At 38.1% G+C, this 21522-nt stretch overlaps 1 protein-coding gene across 1 annotated transcript; it reads right to left on the bottom strand.

Moving 5' to 3' along the window:
* Positions 1-2237: 2237 nt before the first annotated feature.
* On the bottom strand, positions 2238-11289 carry LOC126832404 (chitotriosidase-1). The gene is made up of 9 exons (XM_050563167.2): positions 11115-11289; positions 10571-10744; positions 9746-10002; positions 9379-9503; positions 8017-8140; positions 6520-6705; positions 5447-5569; positions 4842-5100; positions 2238-2484 (listed from the first exon to the last, which is right to left on the bottom strand). Exons 1-9 carry the CDS (start codon positions 11176-11178, stop codon positions 2267-2269), a joined length of 1530 nt encoding a protein of 509 aa, XP_050419124.2. The 5' UTR covers positions 11179-11289; the 3' UTR covers positions 2238-2266.
* Positions 11290-21522: the final 10233 nt, after the last annotated feature.

The raw sequence follows: 21522 nt of genomic DNA, 5'->3' as shown, positions 1-21522 counted from the left end.
TCCCAGTGTTGACGATCCCTACACCAACGACGTCTTGCCTGAATGTGATGATCTCTCAAACAAGGGATCACGCGAGGACGTCGGGCGCGAAGGTGACCCCTATGCAGTCGATTCCGAATCGTCTGGCCACTCACTCTCACACCAGTGTCTGTTTGAAGACGAGCGCTGATCTGATTTGCTGTGATGACACGATTTCTCAAGGCCAATGTACGGATAAATCGATCCTGGGCTTGAGTTGTCGCCCTTGGTCGACCTGAGCGTGGTCTGTCCTGTACAGATTGTGTATCACGGTATCTGGACCATAGCCTGCTTATGACAGACTGAGAAACATTCATCGTCCGCGCCACAACCGCCTGTGTTGTGCCGATCTGTAGCATGCCAAGGGCACGTAACCTTTCATTTTGGGTAAGCCGACGCATATCAAAATTTGTTTTCTGGTCACTAAAACAATTAAACTGATGTTTCCACCCTGGAATTCAATGCCACAATGACTGTAACATTCAAAGTCAGAGTCGTGCAAATCTTGGGTTGGACCCCCATGATGATCCCAAGCATCACCTGCATTCCATGCGGTAGCTATTGGTGCGTTTGGGCGTCACATGTAACTGGAAATGTTTCTTCTGTTAGGTTCTATAGTGACTTTTTTCGTAGTCATTTGCATATTTTAGTATTATGCCCCCAAAATCAAATATCCCCTACTTTTTTTGAATAGTATATTATATTAATTGTATAGTATGTTTCATTCTATAATTATGAGATGCAGACCACATTTACAATTGATTTCTCTCGACTGATGTCCGGATTTGAATCCGAAAGAATCTAGTTCAGAGCCCTGCACTTTTACTGCGTCCTTCAAAACAATTGTAAATGTTCTAAGAGCATCATAAACCAACATTTCTAGCTTTACAGTTGACAGTTTATATTGCATGTTGTTTTTATTACCACACATTATAACATAAACTTACTGACATTTATGAATATGGCGACAATTTTTGAAACATTCAAATTAAAGGAATGAATGAATGGAATGTGGTTTAATGACACGTTAGCTCCAACTGGGCTATATTGAGACAATTAAACAACTATCGTAAAAAGAGTTCATATACATATATGTTATTAAAACAAATATCACATCGCTGTATGTATATAAATATTAAGGTTTTAAAACGAAAAAATGATTATATACACAAAGAAAAAAAATAAGCACCCGAATATTTATTTTTCACTTGTCATATGACTTGTCATACGAAACCCTGATAATATAACCATGGAAAAACAAATGTGGTTTGCAAGACATAAAGAATTTATCATTTTTTTTTATTTTAATCACCATTATGAAAAGAGTTCCAAGATGTCGTATTTGAGCCAAAAAATATGAAGGTGCAGAGTCAAACACAATTCAACATCGTGATGGAAGATGAAAAATGTCATTTAGATTCCACAGAAGACATTAATGACACAAACCATCAATAGCGGGTAAACTCGCCACGTGCCAGGAGGACAACTTTTCTTCACTATGATGCCGTGGCGACCCTGCCTTGGCTGCAATAGGTCCCGACCATAATCCGTTAGAGCATGTTTGGGATTGAACCCACGTGTACATACTCTGACGCAATTGGAGGCATTTCTTCATCGAATTAGCAGCAGTGGAACATTGAGCAGAGCAGACGACTTAATAGAGGAATCAGACGACGAGTGGAAGCTGTCATGCGGGCATGTGGTTTACCGACTATATTGATGATCTGTGTCATCAATTTCAACTGTGTAATCTAAATGCCATTTTTCATCTTCAATCACGATGCTGAATTGTGTTTTCGACTCTGCGCCTTTATACTTATTGTGACGCCTTTTTTGGCTCAAATACAACATCTTGGAATCATTTTCAAAATCATGATTAAAATCTCAAAACTGGAAAAACTCTAAATGTTTTCTTATCGCCAGACATCTATTCTTACAAACCGCATTTGGTTTTCCGAGACAATGTTTTGGGTTTTCAACGCCAAACCTCGTAAGACACGTCATTGTGAAAAATACATAGGGTGCTTAACTTATTTCTTTGTGTATATACATGATTTAAAATTCATTATAAAAATGTGTCTCCATTAAAAATCTTAGCACTTTATTAAATAGCTTTGGGACATAAGAGAGCTATAACCTGCCTTTGACTCGTCTCGTGTCTTAGGGGTTCTGACCGACAGAAATGACGACTTAAGGTATAAACAAAAACAACAAAAACATAAAAAATGAAATGTATTCAAAATATATTTTATAACGGACAATCACGTCGCCACATACAGGCAGTTTTACCCGCCGGCCATTTAAAATAACCAGTATTTCCTGGACAAGCAAGATGGTAGCGAGTGTACTTCCGGCCTGTTATCACACACAGGTAAAAATTATGACAGTTATCTGGGTCTGGGAATACACCATCTATAGGACACGTTGTATCATCAGTAGTGACACCTACGAAAGCCCCAAAATCAACTGAAAAGAGAAGTAAACGAGGTTTAAGAAATCAGCTTGTAACAAGTGTGGAAGTATAAATAAAATATAAAATGTGGTACCACCGATCCTAAAGATATGTAAGAACACAGATGTATAATAATCCGTCAGGTGAACAGGTGGAAAAGAGTAAGTTTATCTTGCGTTATGCACGATGGTTGCCACTATTCTTTTAACACTTCGACCAATAAATAACATGGACAATAAATGTTAAACGCAATACTACGTATCGACAGGTATTATAAGTTTTACCTGGTTCATAAAATATACATAATATAGAGATATGTACATTAAATATATGTACGTTATTTCTATAATTGTATGCACTTTTTTCATTTTCAATATAAAACTGACACATGTGTTCGCTCTATGAGGTCTCCTAATATAATACTTTTTATTTCATAAATAACATGAATAAATATCCTTAAATGATATTTAGAAGTAGAGGTACAGTATTCATGACATTGATTGTGTGATCATAATGAGTTATGTTGGTAGCTTCGGTCCCAAATCAATCTGCATCAGTTTGAGAAATAGTGAAGTCATATTCGAAGGAAAGTGATTGTTGTTATTATCTCTTGAATATTTTGACGCGTTGACTGTTATAATTCGTTTTTTTCGTGGATGCGCTATATTCATCATTGCTTGATATTATAAAGATACCCGCGACAGTATTGGACCGTTACATGTAATAGACTAAGGAATAGTAAATCCATAATACTGGGCATTTAATTGTCATAGGGGTGGACATTGTCATCCGGGGCACATGTACTGTGTGTAATTTGTCCCGAGATCACTTGTCCAGGTGTGAGGTGGGCATTTCCCCCCGGGGCACTTTACCTAGGAAGGGAGGGAGGGGGGTGAACGGTTGTCCTGACGGCGATTGTAAGGATAAGTGTTTGTATTAGTAGATAGAGGTGTGTTCAGGCGGCGCGGGGGGGGGGGGGCTTTCCTTGGAAGTGGACGTTTGTCCCAGGGGTATTAGGGCCGGCGGTTGTCCTAGAGGATGGACATTTGTCACTAGGGCTTGAGTGTTATCCCTTGATCGGTTGCCCCGGTTGATTTTCCTGTACCCATTATTCTGCGTTGGTGATTTTTTCGTAGATTTTTGTATGAGACAATAAATCAAATCTAATGCCATCAATTCTCCCCCCAAAATATGACAGTTATAAACATAGCTACTATTATCTAGAGTTAGAAAAAAAATGACTAATATTAAACATAAATAAACTGACAGATAGAAACTGCTTATGGCAGACATAATGGTTTACTGTTAGATTTTTTATTTTATCTTTAAACAGATGAATCACTTTCAAAAAGGCAATAAATGTGATTTATATGGTTCATGCGATAATGAACCCTATATATTATCCGCGTTAAGTGACAATCCGTTCCACAGTTTGGCCTTCTCTTACAACTTTTCAGTAACCCCTGTGACAGCCATAGAGTCTGCCATTAAGGGAAGTCGTACAAGAAGGAGTACGAATATAAGATTAATTAGTTAGCATATATAATGTTATTTATACCTGACATACAACACATATTAAATGTTTATGAGTTAGGTGTGCGTTATAGTAGGCTCGTGTTACATTTTAAGAATATGTTAGGGCACTGCCCTTAGTTGGACTTAAATCAAAACATTTTTAGCTCCCTGTTTTATTTGTTTTCCCAACAGTGGGGTCCGACAGGTGTAATTTAAATAACCACGAAGGATTTGTCAATTTATATATAGGCTATATGTCTGATATAGGTCACACTTTACGCAAAGTGTTCAAAGGAATATGGAAGATAAGGTATAGTGGCTGTAAACAAATAGTTTTGTTAAAACATTTTTGGTCGATGTTAGCCGATATCACCAAGACCCCTGACATGACTTACCACCATTTGATACAATCTGCGTCGTTTTCCATATAGTTCCGTTAAGTTTGGAATAAGAACTTAATTGTATCATTAAAAGCTACTTAACTCATAAAACAGATAGGGGTTATCTAGTTTAAACAAAAGCAATATAGGCCTGCCGTTTGGGAATTAAAAATCAGGTTAATCGAATAGATATGTAGTAAGCTACAACATAATGCTTGATGAGGCGTTTGTTTCCGCGGGTCCGGCGAGTTGACATTCCAAGAAAACCAGTCAGATATATATTTTGAAATCATTCTAGCAATAAATTGACAGCAATCAGAATGTTAGTGAACTTATTAGTAGCAAGCAATCGCTGTGACCAGCACCGATTATGCATATTGCATACTGCTTTCTTGCTTCAGTAAACCGAAACTATGAAGTTATCTGGACGCCACAGCGTAGCACGATTGGGTTGTACCATAAAATAAAGAGTGTACCTGATCCTGATCTAACTGCAGCAGCTGGTTGATTTATAGTTGGTTTTCTTTGTGGTGGCAATACTACTCCTCCGGGTCCATCTTCAGGACGCTGAGATCTAAAGTTCAGAGTCGGAAGAGGAACTGTTGAAGGTTTGATTATCTTATTAATGGTATTCAAAAGAGGGTAGAGTCCTTCGCCACAACTTCCGGTAAAATCGTCCATCTCGACGGACCAGACAAATGCTCCCCCTAATCCTTGTTGCACAATATACCTGGCCTGAAAAAAGTTTTAATGGATTTATAGTTTGTATTGGTGTAGTGCTGTAATGCATTGCAAATTTGTGTAACGCTCAGTGGTCCTATTGTATTTAATGTAACTAAAGACATCTACACATCATAATGAACAGGTTTAGTACATTTCTCAGTGGATTACACCACGCTTGGCATCATGAAAAATACACTTACCCAATTTCAAACATATTTCATCATTCACAGACAATCATCTGTAAAATATTTGCGACTTGTGTCCTTGCCGATAAAAAAAAGAACATTCACCATTATTATTATATATCCCACCCATACTTGTAGTATCGTTACATTCCACCTAGCTATAGTGTTCTCACCTTTATAGCGATACTTTTAGTATCATCATATCCAACCCATTGATCTCCACCGTAAGCATATGGTGATTGTTGTTCTGGTATCCAGACTGATCTCCAACCTTTATATCTTAGATTCTCACAAATCTGTATTTTGTACATAATTAAAAATTTAATTTGAGCTCATTTATAACTAATTTAGATAAAATTGGCCTTAAAGGGACTATACCGTTTTCAAGAGAGTCTCAAAAATAAAAGTCGGAGTACGTATAAAATTTTAGCGTCAAAATATAGAGGAATGGTGTATTTACCTTCTCTCAAATTTCCAGCTCAAAATATAGAGAAATGGTGTATTTACCTTCTCTCAAATTTCCAGCTGAAAATATTGAGTCGTTTGGATGTGAACGTCAAAACTGCTTATCCGGACACGTAACCCTTTTAAGATTTCGGGTCAGTTTTTTCGTTGGGTGACCTGGTAATCGATTCCCGTTCCTCGAGAGGTCTACATAGTGGATGACCCATGTGCTCTACTTGATAACGAAAGGTAAATTTCACCTACACATTTTTTTTATAAAATAAAAGTCTGGTTTTATTAAGACACCGCATAATGCAGCTTGGGACACCGGTTTCCATTTCCAGATGAAGACTGACGGGTTTAAGTTGTTTGAAAACTTATCACGAATATTGAGTTAGTTGCTCGACCCTTAGCTAGAGGATTTTAAGGGATTTTAACCCAAAATTAAGCAGTTTTATTCTCCCAAAAATATCGGGATCAGCCCTTTAACACCACGTGGTCTTCTTTTCTTGAAATGTGTACCCAAATTTACTATACTCTGCATTACATGAAGTGCCAGGGCCCATTAGTTATCAGTTGATGTTGTTCCGATATTTTTTTGAGAACAGTGTTACATTTTAATTTTTTAGTTTAGATCATCAGCACACAGGTGATCCACATATTATCGTATTATTAGAAAAGGAGACTATGGTCGATACTTAATTGTTTTAACGAATTTTCACTTTTTGTTATCTTATGCAATACAAATATCACGGAATTAAATCGTAAGTGGTAATAAGCAAAGAAAACTAAATGTCCTTACCTCAAAGTAAGCGAGGATTCCCTTTTCTCCTGTATAACTACCAGGACGCCCACCAGATGAGGCAGGTGACCCCAATCCATTTATTGCTGAGTTCTTCAAGGTATAACTCATGCCATATGTACCCAGACCAACAATAAGTCTTTCTTTAGGCATACCTTGTCCTAACCAGTAGTTTATAGACCAGATCTATAAATAAAGGCATGGGAAATAATCCTCGAGGCAACGGTTAACGTTTCAACATTAACCGATGTGGTCACTTCTAATTTCATACCCAATGAATGTGGTCACCACCGTAATCCTGTGATCAAGACATTCTTGTTTATTGGGTCCTATATATACATTTAACAAACCATCTTTTTAATTCTTGGTATTTGTAACAGCCATCCGTTCTGTTGGGTTTTATTGGCTAGTGGACTATCGGAAATTAAATTAACTAAAAAATTCAAGGGTTCGATTTAGAGAGTTCAAATAACCCGTGTATTTGGAATGATAAACTAAATGACCACGATAATCGGGAATGGATTTCATAGTTAAACATAGTATTATTGTAGTGCCGGGAAGGAATTGACGTCATGGGTTTATTGTAAACCATAAATTGTATACTTCACGCCCTTCGGAACAAATTTGATAATGAAGAGGGGGGTGTCAGGATAATGAACCAAAATAGGATACCAGACAATTCTGAAGCTAGTGAACACATACATTTGCAAATTATTGTGGAATCTTCAGAAACCCCTTTACAATCTTCAGAGTCGACCAAATCCGACATGCAAGAGGCGTAATGGGGCGTACTAAGAGTGTGTGCAGAACACCTTTAAATTTCACCATCTCGATTTGTAGTTCGTCAATACATATCAATTCACTCTCTTTCCATTTCTCTCCCTTGTCAGTGATGCAGGATGGAGGGGCTGACAAGGAAAGCTGTCTAGTCGTTCGGATGGGACGAAAAACCGAGGTCCCGTGTACACATTGGCGTGCACGTAAAAGATCCCTTGGCAGTTGGAATTCGATATAAGAGTAGGCCGTAGTGCCGCTGCCCGGGCAAAATTTCCCTCATAGCACACTGTATGGCGTATGCCCGTCTTCATTAGCCCAGGTTAGGAGCAGAACAGTAGGACGTTAAACCCCATTTTATTTCATTTCATTTCATTTCTTTCCATTTCACCCCTTTGCAAGCAAGAGAGTTTAAATTAATATTTTCTGCCAGGTTTTGGGTAAATATTCATGGGTTAGAGGCGGAAGGGTTGGTTACGGTGATATGTACGGCGGATAGTTACATGTATTACGCATGCTTCTTGTTTTTGGATGAGTCAACTGGCGTGGTTTCCACTCCCCGGTCGTACGTGAAAAGGAGTAGGGTCGCCTTTCCAACCCCGTGGGTTTTCTCCGGGTCCTCCAGTTTCCTTCCATTGCTATTGAAATAAAATTGAACCATAATCTGGTAATCCCGAAATGACCTAGTTAGAGTAGAATGCAGAATAATGAGAGTTATCTCACCTGATTAAGTTCTCGTTTTTTACCCTTGTCTATATTACTAGAATATAAACTACTGTGGTGACCAGTTGTATTCTCCCATTGACCATGGTAATTATATGCCATTAATAACATATAATCTACAGACCTGAAAAACAAGTATCAACTCATGGAATCAAATGGAAGTGTCTTTAGCCACATTCCCGTACTGATTTACATAATATTGTTATATGTCCAATGAGAGGGAGGAGGAAGCTTGCAGAGGCCCTTCGGCCCTCGTATTCTTAATCGATGTTTAACGGTCAAGTTTTCTATCATTCCACGTCGATGTTTCCGTCCCATCCAAACGACTTCCCCACGGGAGCCATTTCCGGAAGCGGTTCACGGTACACGCGGGATTAGAACTCGAGAAAATCTGATCCAGAATGCGGTGTCCTGGCCGCTCGACTAATTCTACCATAATAAAACTCATATTACAGGTTTCATATAAGGGTATATAGAAGACTAGGCTTTAGTATATCTTTTCAGTTCGAAACGCAATCTAGAAATAAAATAATATTTTGATGAATCTGTATTATACAGATTTAAATCCCCAACTTTCCAAGTATTATGAACATGAATGGTGTAAACAGTAGGCCACTGGTTCAACGAAACGTGCTGATAGTTTATTTATTTCATTCTAAATTGCCGTAGACTATGGGACTATTGTCATCACAATATAAAATGTTCTTCGCCTCAGAAAGCGGATCACACTTACTGCCGCGTTTGGAGGTGGCAGTTGGGGGGGGGGGGGGGTGAATTTCTTTGCCAATGACAACAACTAGTTTTCACGATTTGTAGTTCAACTGTTTATAGCAGCCCCCCCCCCCCCTTCGCCCCCTTTGCAGATCAAATTTGATCTCATAAGGAAGAAGAGGCTTTGAATTAAACTTGACAATTTTAAGTCTGTCTTCGTGTAGTGAAAAGCTCAACGGAAATGTGGTTAAAAGTTGGCACCAGACAAAAAGATGTGAATCAACAATGAAGTCAATAGCGAAATTAATTGTGGTCTGTCTTCATTGGTTATTGGAGTTGTCTCCCGTTTCATAAATATTGGAACGTAACAACGCAAATACACAATCCAGAGGGTGATATTTTTAACGTGTATCTTCTTGTCATAATACATGGGGTATATCCGTCTTTAATAGCCCGGTGGTGTAGAACAGTACGTCCTTAAACACCGTTTAAAGTGCATGCGCAATACAATTCGACCACCTACCACGACCCTCCCCAATAGGGGCTTTAAAGTACTCCTTCCATCATTTGTTGTTACTTTTCTTATGAACCCGATTGGTAAGCTTGTTGGGTCACTATTTGACTAATATGGATAAGACACAATTCACTTACTTGATAATTTCTTTAGGTTCATAAGATGCAGCAATGTAGTGACTCCCAGCTGCTGTTGCTAGTGTTAATAACAACTTCTCTTTTCCGCTCTTCCATGCCTCTTCCTGAAAAGCTCTTTGTAACATCTGAAGAAAACCGTCATGATTATAAGAGAGATTGCACATGTTATAAAGCACATATCGTAACAGAATGTTGGTTTAAAAAGTACATTTCCCCAAATGTTGATAGATTTAGGTGCCTATAGCACAAAAGTTAGATACATGTAATTCAACCAGCAAACCCTTAAGGCAAATTTATAAATTTAGACTTTATTGATTTTCGAGTATGGTAATTAGACAGCAATGTAAGGGAAGTAAGCGTCACTTACCCTCATTAAACTAGAAAACTTAAATTTATCTCCCGCTCCACTTCCTCGTACTCCGGGAAATTCCCAATCCATGTCTAAACCATCAAAATCATACTTCCTCAGATAGCTAACAACGTTCTGTACCCAGATACTTCTAGAGTTCTGATCTTTGACCACATCAATAAACGGAGCAGATCCCATGACCCATCCCCCGACAGCAATAAGTACTTTTAATCCTGGTCGTTTCTGTTTTAAATTGGTTGTTCCAGCGTATAAGCCTGAAATAAAGTATGTGCTTATTAATAAGGCCCAATATGCATTAGTATAATACGAGCTGGATTCGCAGGCTATTGAAATTTATGAACCGGGTTAAAGTGGTACTGAGTTTTAAATACATGTAAAACCATATATAAAATATTTATATTCAAACTTATTATCAAAAACACTGGCCTTTTCAGAATGAGGTATTTATCACGGCCGTTCCTCATATGCCTTAAAGAGCACGAACAGATTTGTGGGAATTAGAACCTGCTTGAACCTGTTAAGGCTGCCAGAGCTAATGTGTTGATGCTTCTTTAAACCAAATTTAATTAAATTGAGGTTCCAACCAAAAATACAACCAAACAAGTTTCACTTTCAGCTATGTTAACTCATCTAATCAGAACTGTTTCAGGTGTTCTAGAAATAGTAAGTATCGGCCTTTTTTGCACTTGACATTACGTAAAGAGTAACCCAAGGCCAAAGGTCACATTCCATATAACTTAAATACAAATTTAAATATGCGACAGGTATTATATTGAAAACATATTAATTATTAAATAAAATGCAAATAGTATTATAACTTACCATTACTTCCATAATCATTCCAGTTCATTTTACCTAGATCGAGGCCAGTGACATTGGCGAAGGCGAATATTATATGTGTACATTGTTTAGGGTCGATATTACTAGGAACAAATTTACCAATACCTCGTCTGTACTGGGATTCACTGCTATAATAACAGAAGGATTTCCTCTGACCTACACAAAATATAAAACAGCTTACAAACATTCATAAAAAAAAAATCAGTGCTTTAAACCAGTAGTAAAGACTGTCCGTGTTTTCATTAAAGACTCATGTCAACCAAAATTTCCTCAACACAAAGTAGTAATTTTCAACTCACTGGACAATTATATTAAACAAAATTATGATTATATTCGCAGTCTTCAAATTAGCTCTGTTTATAAAAATGTTAAATTATTGCCAATAGGTAAAAATTCAGAAAATAACATTGGTAAGACCTGTACAGTGTGCCAACCAGGAAAGAATGAATTTTTGTAATTTGCGTACGTTTCTATTGTCCATTTATGAATAATAATAATGATGATGATGATGATTAAACATAGTTACCTGTTACATAACAGAAACATGACGAGACGAGTAATATTCCAAGGTATTTATGCAGGGCTATCATCTTTTCTTGGTCTTCTATAAAATATGAAAATAACCATGGTAATATAACCAATCCTTGTTGGACTCCTTATAGTATAGTCAAATTATTCAAAGTCAATATAGTGTACAAAAATAAAACGTGAGAAGACGACGATAATTGGAACGTTAACAAACTTCACAACCCGAAGAAAACATACATTCACTATGCAAATAAAAATGCGGACATACTGCGAAAATCTTTAAAGTTGATTCTCGGAATTAACTTTAAAGTGGATGAGCATTATTAAAATGAAAATGTCTCTTTGATTTAAATAGACTTAAGTATGCATAGGAAGAGTGGATTTGCTTTCTCAAGTGTGTATTTCTTTACATTTAAAACCTTAGGTCCACATAACGAACCAATACTTAAGTTTGTGTGTCCAGCTGTAGATAGGTCCACCACCCTCCCCCACAAAAATGAAGTTAATAATCAAACTGACTTCCGATTAATATTCCATACCGATCCCATTTATCACTTTGTTTTAACTTAAAGACATTTAACCACTTTATATTTTGCGAGGAAAAGAAAAATATTCATCCTTATATTACAGTGAAGTAAGGTTGATTTTAAAGGAATTTGTTTACTAAATTGTTTATTAGGTATTACAAGCATATCCTTTCCCGTGCACAACACTCGTCACAGTTTATACTGGTTTGTTATTTTATTTATTGTAGGCTTACAGTAACTTTCAGACCATTAATAATAAATTGCTCCGCCATAACATTTTCAGCTTAAATAGGGTTTGATGAACTAATTAGCATAGGGACGTGGGTCATTCAAGGCACCCAGGCCGTTTCGCGATAATGCCAAATATTTATTAAATATGATTATAAGTAGAAACTCCGATTGATAACTTTTTATTAGTGTTACTAATCATATTGTAGTCCGTTTTTTTTTCCATCAACTGAAAAATGTTTTTGAAATTTAAGCTATAAAATCACGAATCGAATATATTTCGGCAAACCTCATCCAAGAATGATTTTATATTCAATTTTGTTTCGTTTTTTATTTTGTTAAATAACTTATTTTATTTAAGGAAGATATATACATCATGTGATACTATTGAACAATTGCATTGCCTGCAATATTATACGGGGCTTATTACAATTTTGAAAGCTAAGTGCCATGTAAGTGTAATTCTAGAGGTTTTGAGTTTTTGTATGACTGGCTAGCTGATAAAGTCCCCGTCAGACCGGGGTGGCGTCCTTACTGCGCTGCTGCGACCGTACGGCGACCAGAAAATGCACAAGGTCACCGGCGAACGTGAACACAACGCGAGAAAATGTTCCCCCAAAATTACAAACTTGAAAAAAGTCGCGTTCTTACCGCGACTGGTGCGATTATACCGCGTTCTCACGCCGCGCTAGTCACGACCTCTGCCGCGCTTATGGTATTTCTATTGGGATCTATTGGCTTGGTAAAGGCGACCATCGTCGAACCCGCGGCACTCTAACCACGTTCATGGGGTTCTTACCACACGTCTTCTACGTGTATCGCGACTGCACGTGCGTTTTTACAACGTTATCACAGCGACTATATAAGCTGGTGATTTTTTTGAAAATTTTACGATGACGACATACACACTGATGTATGAACTTTGAATCACCTGTTTTATAGCAAGTCGTTCATGAAAAACATGGTCGCCATAGGAACGTAATGCAAGCTTGGTAACCGCGCCATGGTCATACTAAGAACTCCATAAACGCAGTGGGAACCCCATAAGATCACCATGAGGACAACAGTGGTGAAATCATCGTTACATCGCCATGACAACACCGTAAGGACTTCGAACGCTTAGCGGGTTTGTGGCAGACACGGGAGGGTCGTGGTGAAGACGCCATGAAGTGCCAATTGCAAATGTTACAATTTTCACAGCGTCTTTGCCACGTGTGTACTGCGCGTGTACTAGGTTCATGGAGATGTTACCACGCTTGTCTCCCGACCATCGCGAACCCGCAATGTTCTCACAGCTTTTCCAGATCAGATCGCAGAACCTTTGCGTTTGTTTTGAACATGCTCAAAACATGGCTTTGGTAGAACGTTGGTTAATCTAAAACTTAAAGGGATTGTAATCTAATTCTAAAAAGATTGACCCAGCAAGATAAAATGTATTACCTTAAATGTCAATATATATTTGAAGTTATATTAAGTATATAAGTAAATATAGATGTTGGGTTAGTATATATATGGCCAAGGTGCGACCAACCTTGCACATCCTAGTAGCGCCATAGTTTACACATAGGGGTAAACCATTTTATTTTAGCATTTCAAGACATAGGAGTAAACCATTTTATTTCAGCATTTCAAGACATACTGATAACCCTATAAACAATTTTATAACCCCTTTCTGATTAATATATCGGGCTGCAATTTTTGAGGCCATTCAATTTTATATTTCATATTGAATCTTGGGTTGATGAATTTTACATAATAAATAATAAATAAAAAGAGTGGATTTTGTTTCAATTTAGGGTTTCCTAAATATTGTATATGAAATAGTTATGGTTCATGTCACGAATATCATAAACATTTAGCGTTTCCATAATTTATTTCTTCATAAAGATGCAATGCATTAACGCTTTTGAGATCTACGGCAATGCGGTTAAATTGGAGGTGTTTGAATTCCATTAAAAGTCGTAAACGTTATAGCCAAATGCTGTTTGTATGGATGGATCTAATTTTAGTGGTTAAATTTGCGAAAAGTGGGTGAATAAGATTCTATATATTTGCTTGTTGAATGAAGCACGAGCGCCTTTGTCTCAGGATATGACCATAATCAACTCTCGACGGCATCGGATACTCGAGATTTTAACTAGATTAGAACGGATCGCGATTTAAAAATTTAATTTAAAAATGGGAAAGCGAGGCTAAGTCTCGAATATACCAGTGCTCTGGTTACAACTATGCACACATCTTGTCAAAACTACAAATAGTGATAACTTGGCTCAGAATGAAGTAATTTGAATGAAATTTTCAATATTTTCATTTTACCTTATCTTTCTTGAGCTATTATAGCATTAATTGTCATCTCTTTATCTAATCTTACATAATGTATCTTTAATTAAAACTAATGTTTATGTACTTACCTATAGTAACATACGTGTTATTATAGTAGTTTCGTGCACGAGCTGGAGTATGTTTACTCTCGAAACACCTGATACTACTTTACAATGGAAACACAAGTTGCGTGGTGAAGTCCGCGTACTAGCGTGCTATTAAAATATTTCGTCATTTTCTTTTAAAATTTTGGCCTTTTGAATATTTAGAATCCACCCTACTATATTTTATTCGTGAACCTATTCCCCAGAGTTAAATTATGCAGAAAAAAAAATATCTTACCTCTCAACTCCTAGTCCAGTAGAGTACAAATGGCAACCCAAACCGAAAGCTTTCGGGTTTTTTTACACCCGTGATTTATTTCCCCTACCCTAATCTGTTTATAAAAACCCACTATAATTCTATGTAATTGTTTGGAAAGTCTGGGGTACTTGGCGTCTAGTTGTTATCTCTCCTCATACTATAGGCTTAATTACTTCGGCCAAAATGTGTCAATTGTTGCGCCCTTGTTTGAAACCTTTGCTTGCTCACGATTTGCTTGTCCGGAGATATCTTCATGTAGGTTACCAGTGCATGTTTGTTGGCCATCGTAAGATCATGAGAAATAACTAGCTATTAGTCTACATTACATAATCCTATTGAAATCGTTTTGGCATCCATATTTCGTGTACGATAAGACGAATGAATTTATTTGGTCTTGTAAGATTCAGCGTTTTTTGCTCTTTTTGGCATGAAAAATGTTCATTTTTTGTATTGTGATGATTTTGTACATACTGCATGTATTGTTATGTTATTCAAACTGTATGTTTATCACATATCTTAACAAATAATCAAACTCTAGCTACTGTGTGTTCCTGTAAAGTGGGGCTTATATCGACTTTGCATTCCAAAGCAACTAATTGCAATCAGTTGCAAGTGTGATTATGTCGATTATATCAGCAACTGAGAGCAACTGAATTTGGAGCGCTTACGTCAACTCGGAACTGATAGCGATTACACTTAACACGTGATCGACAAAATGGCGAATAACTTAGAAGAAACGCCCCAAAGGCATGGCCGGTCTTGCCAGAATTCTGTTATTATATTATTGTCAACATCATCAACATTTGAAAAGTGGGTGTCTTCGTTCGCTTCCATGTGATGTTATTTTCATAGAAACAAGTTGAACATATGCAACAGACTGCAACTAGATGCAGTGAGTTGTAAGAGGTGCTCAGGACGACCTTTTTCAGTTATATTCCGTTGCTTTCAGTTGTTTTCAGTTGCCAGGTCGACATAAGCCCCCCGCCCCCTCCCCCTTAAGGGTAAAAAAGCATACACCATCTATCAAACGACCCCGACTGATGCCGTTATGTTACATGGCAAGTCATTAAAAACGTAACAAGACCAAGACCAAACAGTACATTAGCTTGAACCAAACAGTACTTAAGAAGACTAGATCAGGCAGTACATATATGCTGGTCCAAACAGCACATGACCCTCTTGTACGTTTGGACGCATAAAATGCAAGTAAGGAATTACAACAATCGTATTATGAACTGTAGTATTAAATTACTTTGCCACTGTGGGCATATGAACTTTCAATCGGAATACAATTTAGGATTGATAGTACAATAGTTTAGGCCATACAACATCCGATATTACTTTGCCACTGTGGGCATATGAACTTTCAATCGGAATACAATTTAGGATTGATAGTACAATAGTTTAGGCCATACAACATCCGATATACAAGAACCTGGCTTATACCGCTATATGATTCCTCATTTGGGGTAAACTATATAGTCGAATTCATGCTCCATATCCTAACATAAAATTGGGATAAATAAATTACAATAAACAACAAGCAAATACGTAAAATAAAATAAAACCATAACCAAATGCGAAAAGATAGAATAAATCTTAGAAGACAAAGAAAGGAAATAGTGTCCCCTTTTCAAGACCATACGTAGTGAAAATGCAAAAAAGTCAAATAAAAGAGTACGACAATCCAGACCCATCAGATCGACCCCTAAATATCTCTTACATGGTGGCATATTATATTTGTCAATAGAGTATCCAGTCCTAGATAGTAGGCTGTCTATATTGAACAAAGATGTCCACATTGTCTGATATTTAGCGGGGTATCACTCGGGTCATCACTGTCAATAGCCAGTAACCACTTTACTCTATTCTGACATACACTAAATCATATAAGCTAGCTGTCTGCCCTTTATGGGCGACTTCAGATATTAATGTATACAAAAAAAAAATACCATACATATATACATTCGTACAATAATAATAAATATATATGCACCTGATTCTTTTTGAAATGTTTAATGTTTTTTTCGAGAACTTTAAAAGGTTTATGTCTTTTTACGTTTTTTATGTTTTCAAATATGAGGGAATGATTTACACATTATGATCCGTTCATACACATAATATGAACAGATGCACATACCATGGCGCACTCAGACACATATGACTCGTTCATACATATGACACACAATTCTACCGTATTAATCCAGGTAGATATAATGCGGAGATCGTGCAGCTTCTGGTCCAATTAACCCTGCCAGACATTTTGTTTACTTAAATGGACATTGTTTAAGCGATGTCTACATAATTTTATTATTTTGCTTAATTTAACAGAATTGAATGACATTAATGAAGTATTTACACTGAATGTGGTACAGGTAGTCATGGCAGGTATAAATACCACGTGTTGTAACTAAACCGTGTTGTTAAGTAACCAGTGTTTTCCTGCCAATCCACCATTTATAGAGGGCGGTGTTCACACTTCACGTCCAATCACAAGATCAATACATAATGACGTATATATTTAACCCCCGTGACCCTCGTCGCCTTTATGTCAGCAAATAACGTGCGCCTCCACACGAACTTTCACCTTTGATCATCTATTTAAAAGACATGATTTCGTCGAACAAGTTTGTACAACTTGCTGCAGATTAATGCGAGGGGGGGGGGGAAACGTTTGCCCGGACAGTATCGATTTCACTCACTCCTTCGCTTACGTGTGGACGTCGGTTTTCCGTCCGACCCAAACGGCTAGAACACTTTCCTTGTTGGTCTCTGACAAGTGAAGGCCGGCTTTAAAGAATCCCAAAGTATTTGAAGCCGGAACATTCTAGTCCAGTGTACTAACCGCTCGGCTCTCGAGAGCATGTAGACACATCATTATCGATAATAGAATTTTGGAGGTTGTGTATGCATTATATTCGGGGATGCTGGTGTGCGTGTCTGAACTATGTCGTGTTTACGGTAATCACACCTTTCTCAAACTGTAAATGTCACCCGAATCAGGTTACAGATTATATTTCTAGTTGTTACTAAATGAATATTATTATGACCAATCTTGTGACATCATAATTTTGCGCGAAAGTCGTAAAGTACTGTTAACTTTCTTTAGAATGGTGCCTTACTGTGCACACTGATGGGTTCAAAAATTCTAAAAAAAAATGTTTGGAATGGCTTGTGAAGGCTACCAAGTAACTACGTCATTCTGGTTTTGATTTTACTCATATATATTAAACTGATGTGACTATTTTAAGAAATACTTGTTAACCCGTACAACGTTTTCTGCCAAATAATGAAACCACCAGGTATTTGACGACATGTATTGGTTAATCGATTCACTGCGCAGGAGAGGAAAAACAAATTATTTAATGATGCGCTATTTTAATGAATATCCGCAAATGATAATAACATTTACTCGCGATGGCTGTGTAAGAGTTACTTCCCCTATACCCAACCTAAATTTCTGGATGTAATTCGACGAATAGAACGGAGTGTTGGTCTGAATATGACGGGAAGGTATACCAGTACCACTGCTTTAAACCCTTTATGATAATCGCTAAACTTTCAAACGGACATCAGCAAACCCTGTATGATTAGTAAGTGCTGTATATTTTAACTCGGCGGGAATGGCTGGCCGAATTGTTAAGAGTCTGCGCGTTTTATCAGACGGTCTGTCATTGAGTCAACTGGCGCGGTTTCGGTTCCCGGCTGTACGTGACAAGGAGTAGGGCCGACTGTCCACCCTCGTGGCTTTTCTCCGGGTCCTCCGGTTTCCTCCCACAGCTAAAGACCCCTACGCGCAAGTGAATTATTGAAATAAAATTGAACCATATGTTAGTCCCGAAATAACCTAGTTTGTTTCGAGTGGACGTTAAACCTCTCTGAAAATGACAATGTTTTTGTCCCACAAAATAGTATCCCAACGTACACGACCGCTTAGGTCCTCGGCTTTGTACGCCGAAGAAATTCGTCGCTTAACACATTATGGTTTTGTTTATGAGTTGGCTGGATGTGGGATAGAATTTTGCTAGAGCGGGCAATTGAATTGTAAGTGTCTATGAACCTTTCACGTGGGTTATGAAAAGCTGTCCTCGAAGTACATATATAGCAACATACATATGTGCATAATTGGAAACACACACACACACACACACCATACCTTCCCTGAGCCACAATCCTGCAACAGTCTAATCCTCTGCTTTACTATAGATAAAGTCAAAAATAGATTTTGGTCAGTGAGTTTCAGCCATAGCTTCTGTAAATATTGTGTACGATAATAAATGTCCACCCATTTGCACATGGGGGTTAGGGTGGCTAAGTGGGTGAGGCGCTGGCTCGCTAGCCTGGAGGTCGGGTGTTCGATCCCTGCATTGGCCGAGAACGTTTATCCAGATATTCCGGCGTGGTTCCCCCTTGTCAGTGGTGCAGAACGGAGGGCCTGACAAGGACAGCTGTCTAGTCGTTCGGATGGGACGAAAAACCGAGGTCCCGTGTACACATTGGCGTGCACGTAAACGATCCCTTGACAGTTGGAATTCGATATAAGAGTAGGCCGTAGTGCCACTGTCGGGCAAAAGTTTCCCTTATAGCTCACTGTATGGCGTATGCCCGTCTTCATAAGCCCAGTTCGGAGCAGAACAGTAGGACGTTAAACCCCATTTCATTTCATTTCCCATCCGCACAATGCGATTTCACGCCCCCTAGAGAGTGTCCCCGGGTCGGAACACAGTCCTGGCCGAGAAAACCCATCCGGATTTTTGACGCTAGGTTCTGACTTGGCAGGGGTGTCGCGTGGGAAAAGCATACTTGGTGGTTTTGGCAAAATTCCCGTGCCCCCAATCAATAAAGTTAGAATTGATTTGTATTTAACCTATGACATGTAGGATTCTTTAAAGATGCATTATGTAAGATGTAGATACCGAACTTTCCGTTCTTGCTATTACAGTTCAAAAATAGACAATGCAAACTTAATATATTGAGCATTTCTTTCAAATTACTTTATTCTGAGCGAAGTTATCAATGTTTGGAAGTTTGCCATTGATTGTTTATTATTGTAACAATGGTACTTGTTATTCGAGACTTAGCCCCGCTTCTCCATCTTTAAATTAAATCATTAAATAGCCAACGCGTTATCATCTACATGCATCGGAGCCATCTGATGGGCTAGAGATAAGATTATGGGTTTGTCATGTTATTAAATGTTTAAATAATAGTATATAACATTTCGAGCCAATTTAATAAAGACCCGCAATAGGCAGATTTAGCTCTTACATAATGCATTTTTCCACTTCGATGTGTAAATAAATGATGGAGATATTACCAGTCTGGAAATGGCTATGTATTCGCAAATTATAGAAAGAATGAAAGAAATGGGGTTTAACGTCCTACTTATCTACTCCAACTAAGTTAATGAAGACGGGAATACGCCCTGGCGTGTGCTATCGGGAAAATTTGTCCCAGACACCGATTGAATTCTAACTGTCATGGGTCATTTTACGTGCACACCAAAGTGTACACGGAACCTCGTGGTCGTTTGTCCCATCCGAGCAACTAGACGTCTTCCTGGCCACGCCAGAAAATGCCGAGGAAAGTTCGGGTTAGCCAGCCAGCGCCTTACTCACTGAGCTACACCCCACCCCACCCCCACCCCCTCACAAGAATTAGATGAACTAATAAATGATAATGTACATCATTTATAACCCTCCTTCCCCATTACACAAATTTCGGACGACCTCATATTATGGTATTATCTGTATCACGGAAGGCAACTTTCTACGTGTATTTACAAAAGTGTCTGTTAATGTCCATGGCGCCGCGGCTTAATTAGTTAGACCATCATCTAGCCATAAATAGTCCCAGCAAATACCCGTTGGTGCTGTGACTCGAAAGTACAAACACACCTGGATAACCAAGTTTATATTTGTGACAATCCAATATAAAGGCTGGACGATCCAACAATTTGTTTATTTCTGTGTGGGCGGATAGATGAAGTACACACATATTAATGACGTGTAAGTAGGCCAGACAGTACTAAAGTACTATGGTTGATTTTGGCCGATGGGGCTATAAAATCAGTACGCTACAGATGGTCAAGTTGGATTCACAAACAGGGTGTCACGACCTCGAACAGCGATGCTCAGATGGAAGGGGTAGCGTGTACGGAAACGTCACTTTCTGGGCAAGAGTCTCTCGATTGCAATACAGGAATACGCCGTTTTGGCATGGTCGCGAGGACAAATTGCGATTGGAATTTGATTAAGAAGAGAAAGCAGAAAATATTCCCATCCGACGGCTCACATAACCTCCATCATTTTGTCTTTCAATTGAAAATTGATAGGATGATTATGAACGCGGTATTTATTCCTTCCTGGCGAATAGACGTACTCGGCCCACACTCCGGGACAAAAACTTTCTAGGACGAGTGTTCTAACGACACAACAACCCAGGCCCCAACACGGACAGTTGCTATTGACGTGCTAAAGTAATTTACTACCACAGAAGGAGTTTGTTAGTAATTTAACTTGTAAAGTATGTGAAAGTGAAATGTTTTTAGGTACTTGTTTATTTACCCTAAACATTGAAATATTTCCTACTTTACCACGTAGGTGTTGTGGCGAATTGTTAACGCCAAGTGAATGAACCGTAATTAGGTTTAACACCAAATTGGGTCATTTGAGACCAATGTAGGGTAATTTTAATAAGAATAGTAGAATTGTTCTCGGCCCGGGACGCTTCAACCTACCTGTCTTCGACTTCCAAGGGATCTTTTACGTACATTTTATAACATATATTTCTTTGGTATGTAGACATACACTATAGCTAATTCTGTTACTAGAGGTGTGAAGCTCGAATAAAATAAAAATAAACTCATTAAGAAATCATTATCTATGCGTGACAAAAGTGATGTTACGTTGCAAGTTAAACCATTAATTTTATCAAGCTGAATTTCTGCGTTGCCAACCACTCGAT

The sequence above is a fragment of the Patella vulgata genome, chromosome 1 (genome assembly GCF_932274485.2).
Source record: "Patella vulgata chromosome 1, xgPatVulg1.2, whole genome shotgun sequence".
In the NCBI taxonomy this organism is placed as follows: Eukaryota; Metazoa; Mollusca; class Gastropoda; family Patellidae; genus Patella; species Patella vulgata.
The sequence above is the reverse complement of the archived record's forward strand: the minus strand, read 5'-3'. Positions and strand labels throughout refer to the sequence as shown.

What these genes read in the sequence shown, in the direction of transcription:
- LOC126832404 (XM_050563167.2), bottom strand. Translation starts at nt 11,178, where the DNA reads ATGATAGCCCTGCATAAATACCTTGGAATATTACTCGTCTCGTCATGT. An exon ending in AGTTTTCTAGTTTAATGAGG is followed by an intron (nt 9,504 to 9,745) that starts GTAAGTGACGCT and finishes GGTTTTCTTCAG; the next exon opens with ATGTTACAAAGAGCTTTTCA. An exon ending in GAATCCTCGCTTACTTTGAG is followed by an intron (nt 5,570 to 6,519) that starts GTAAGGACATTT and finishes TACAAAATACAG; the next exon opens with ATTTGTGAGAATCTAAGATA.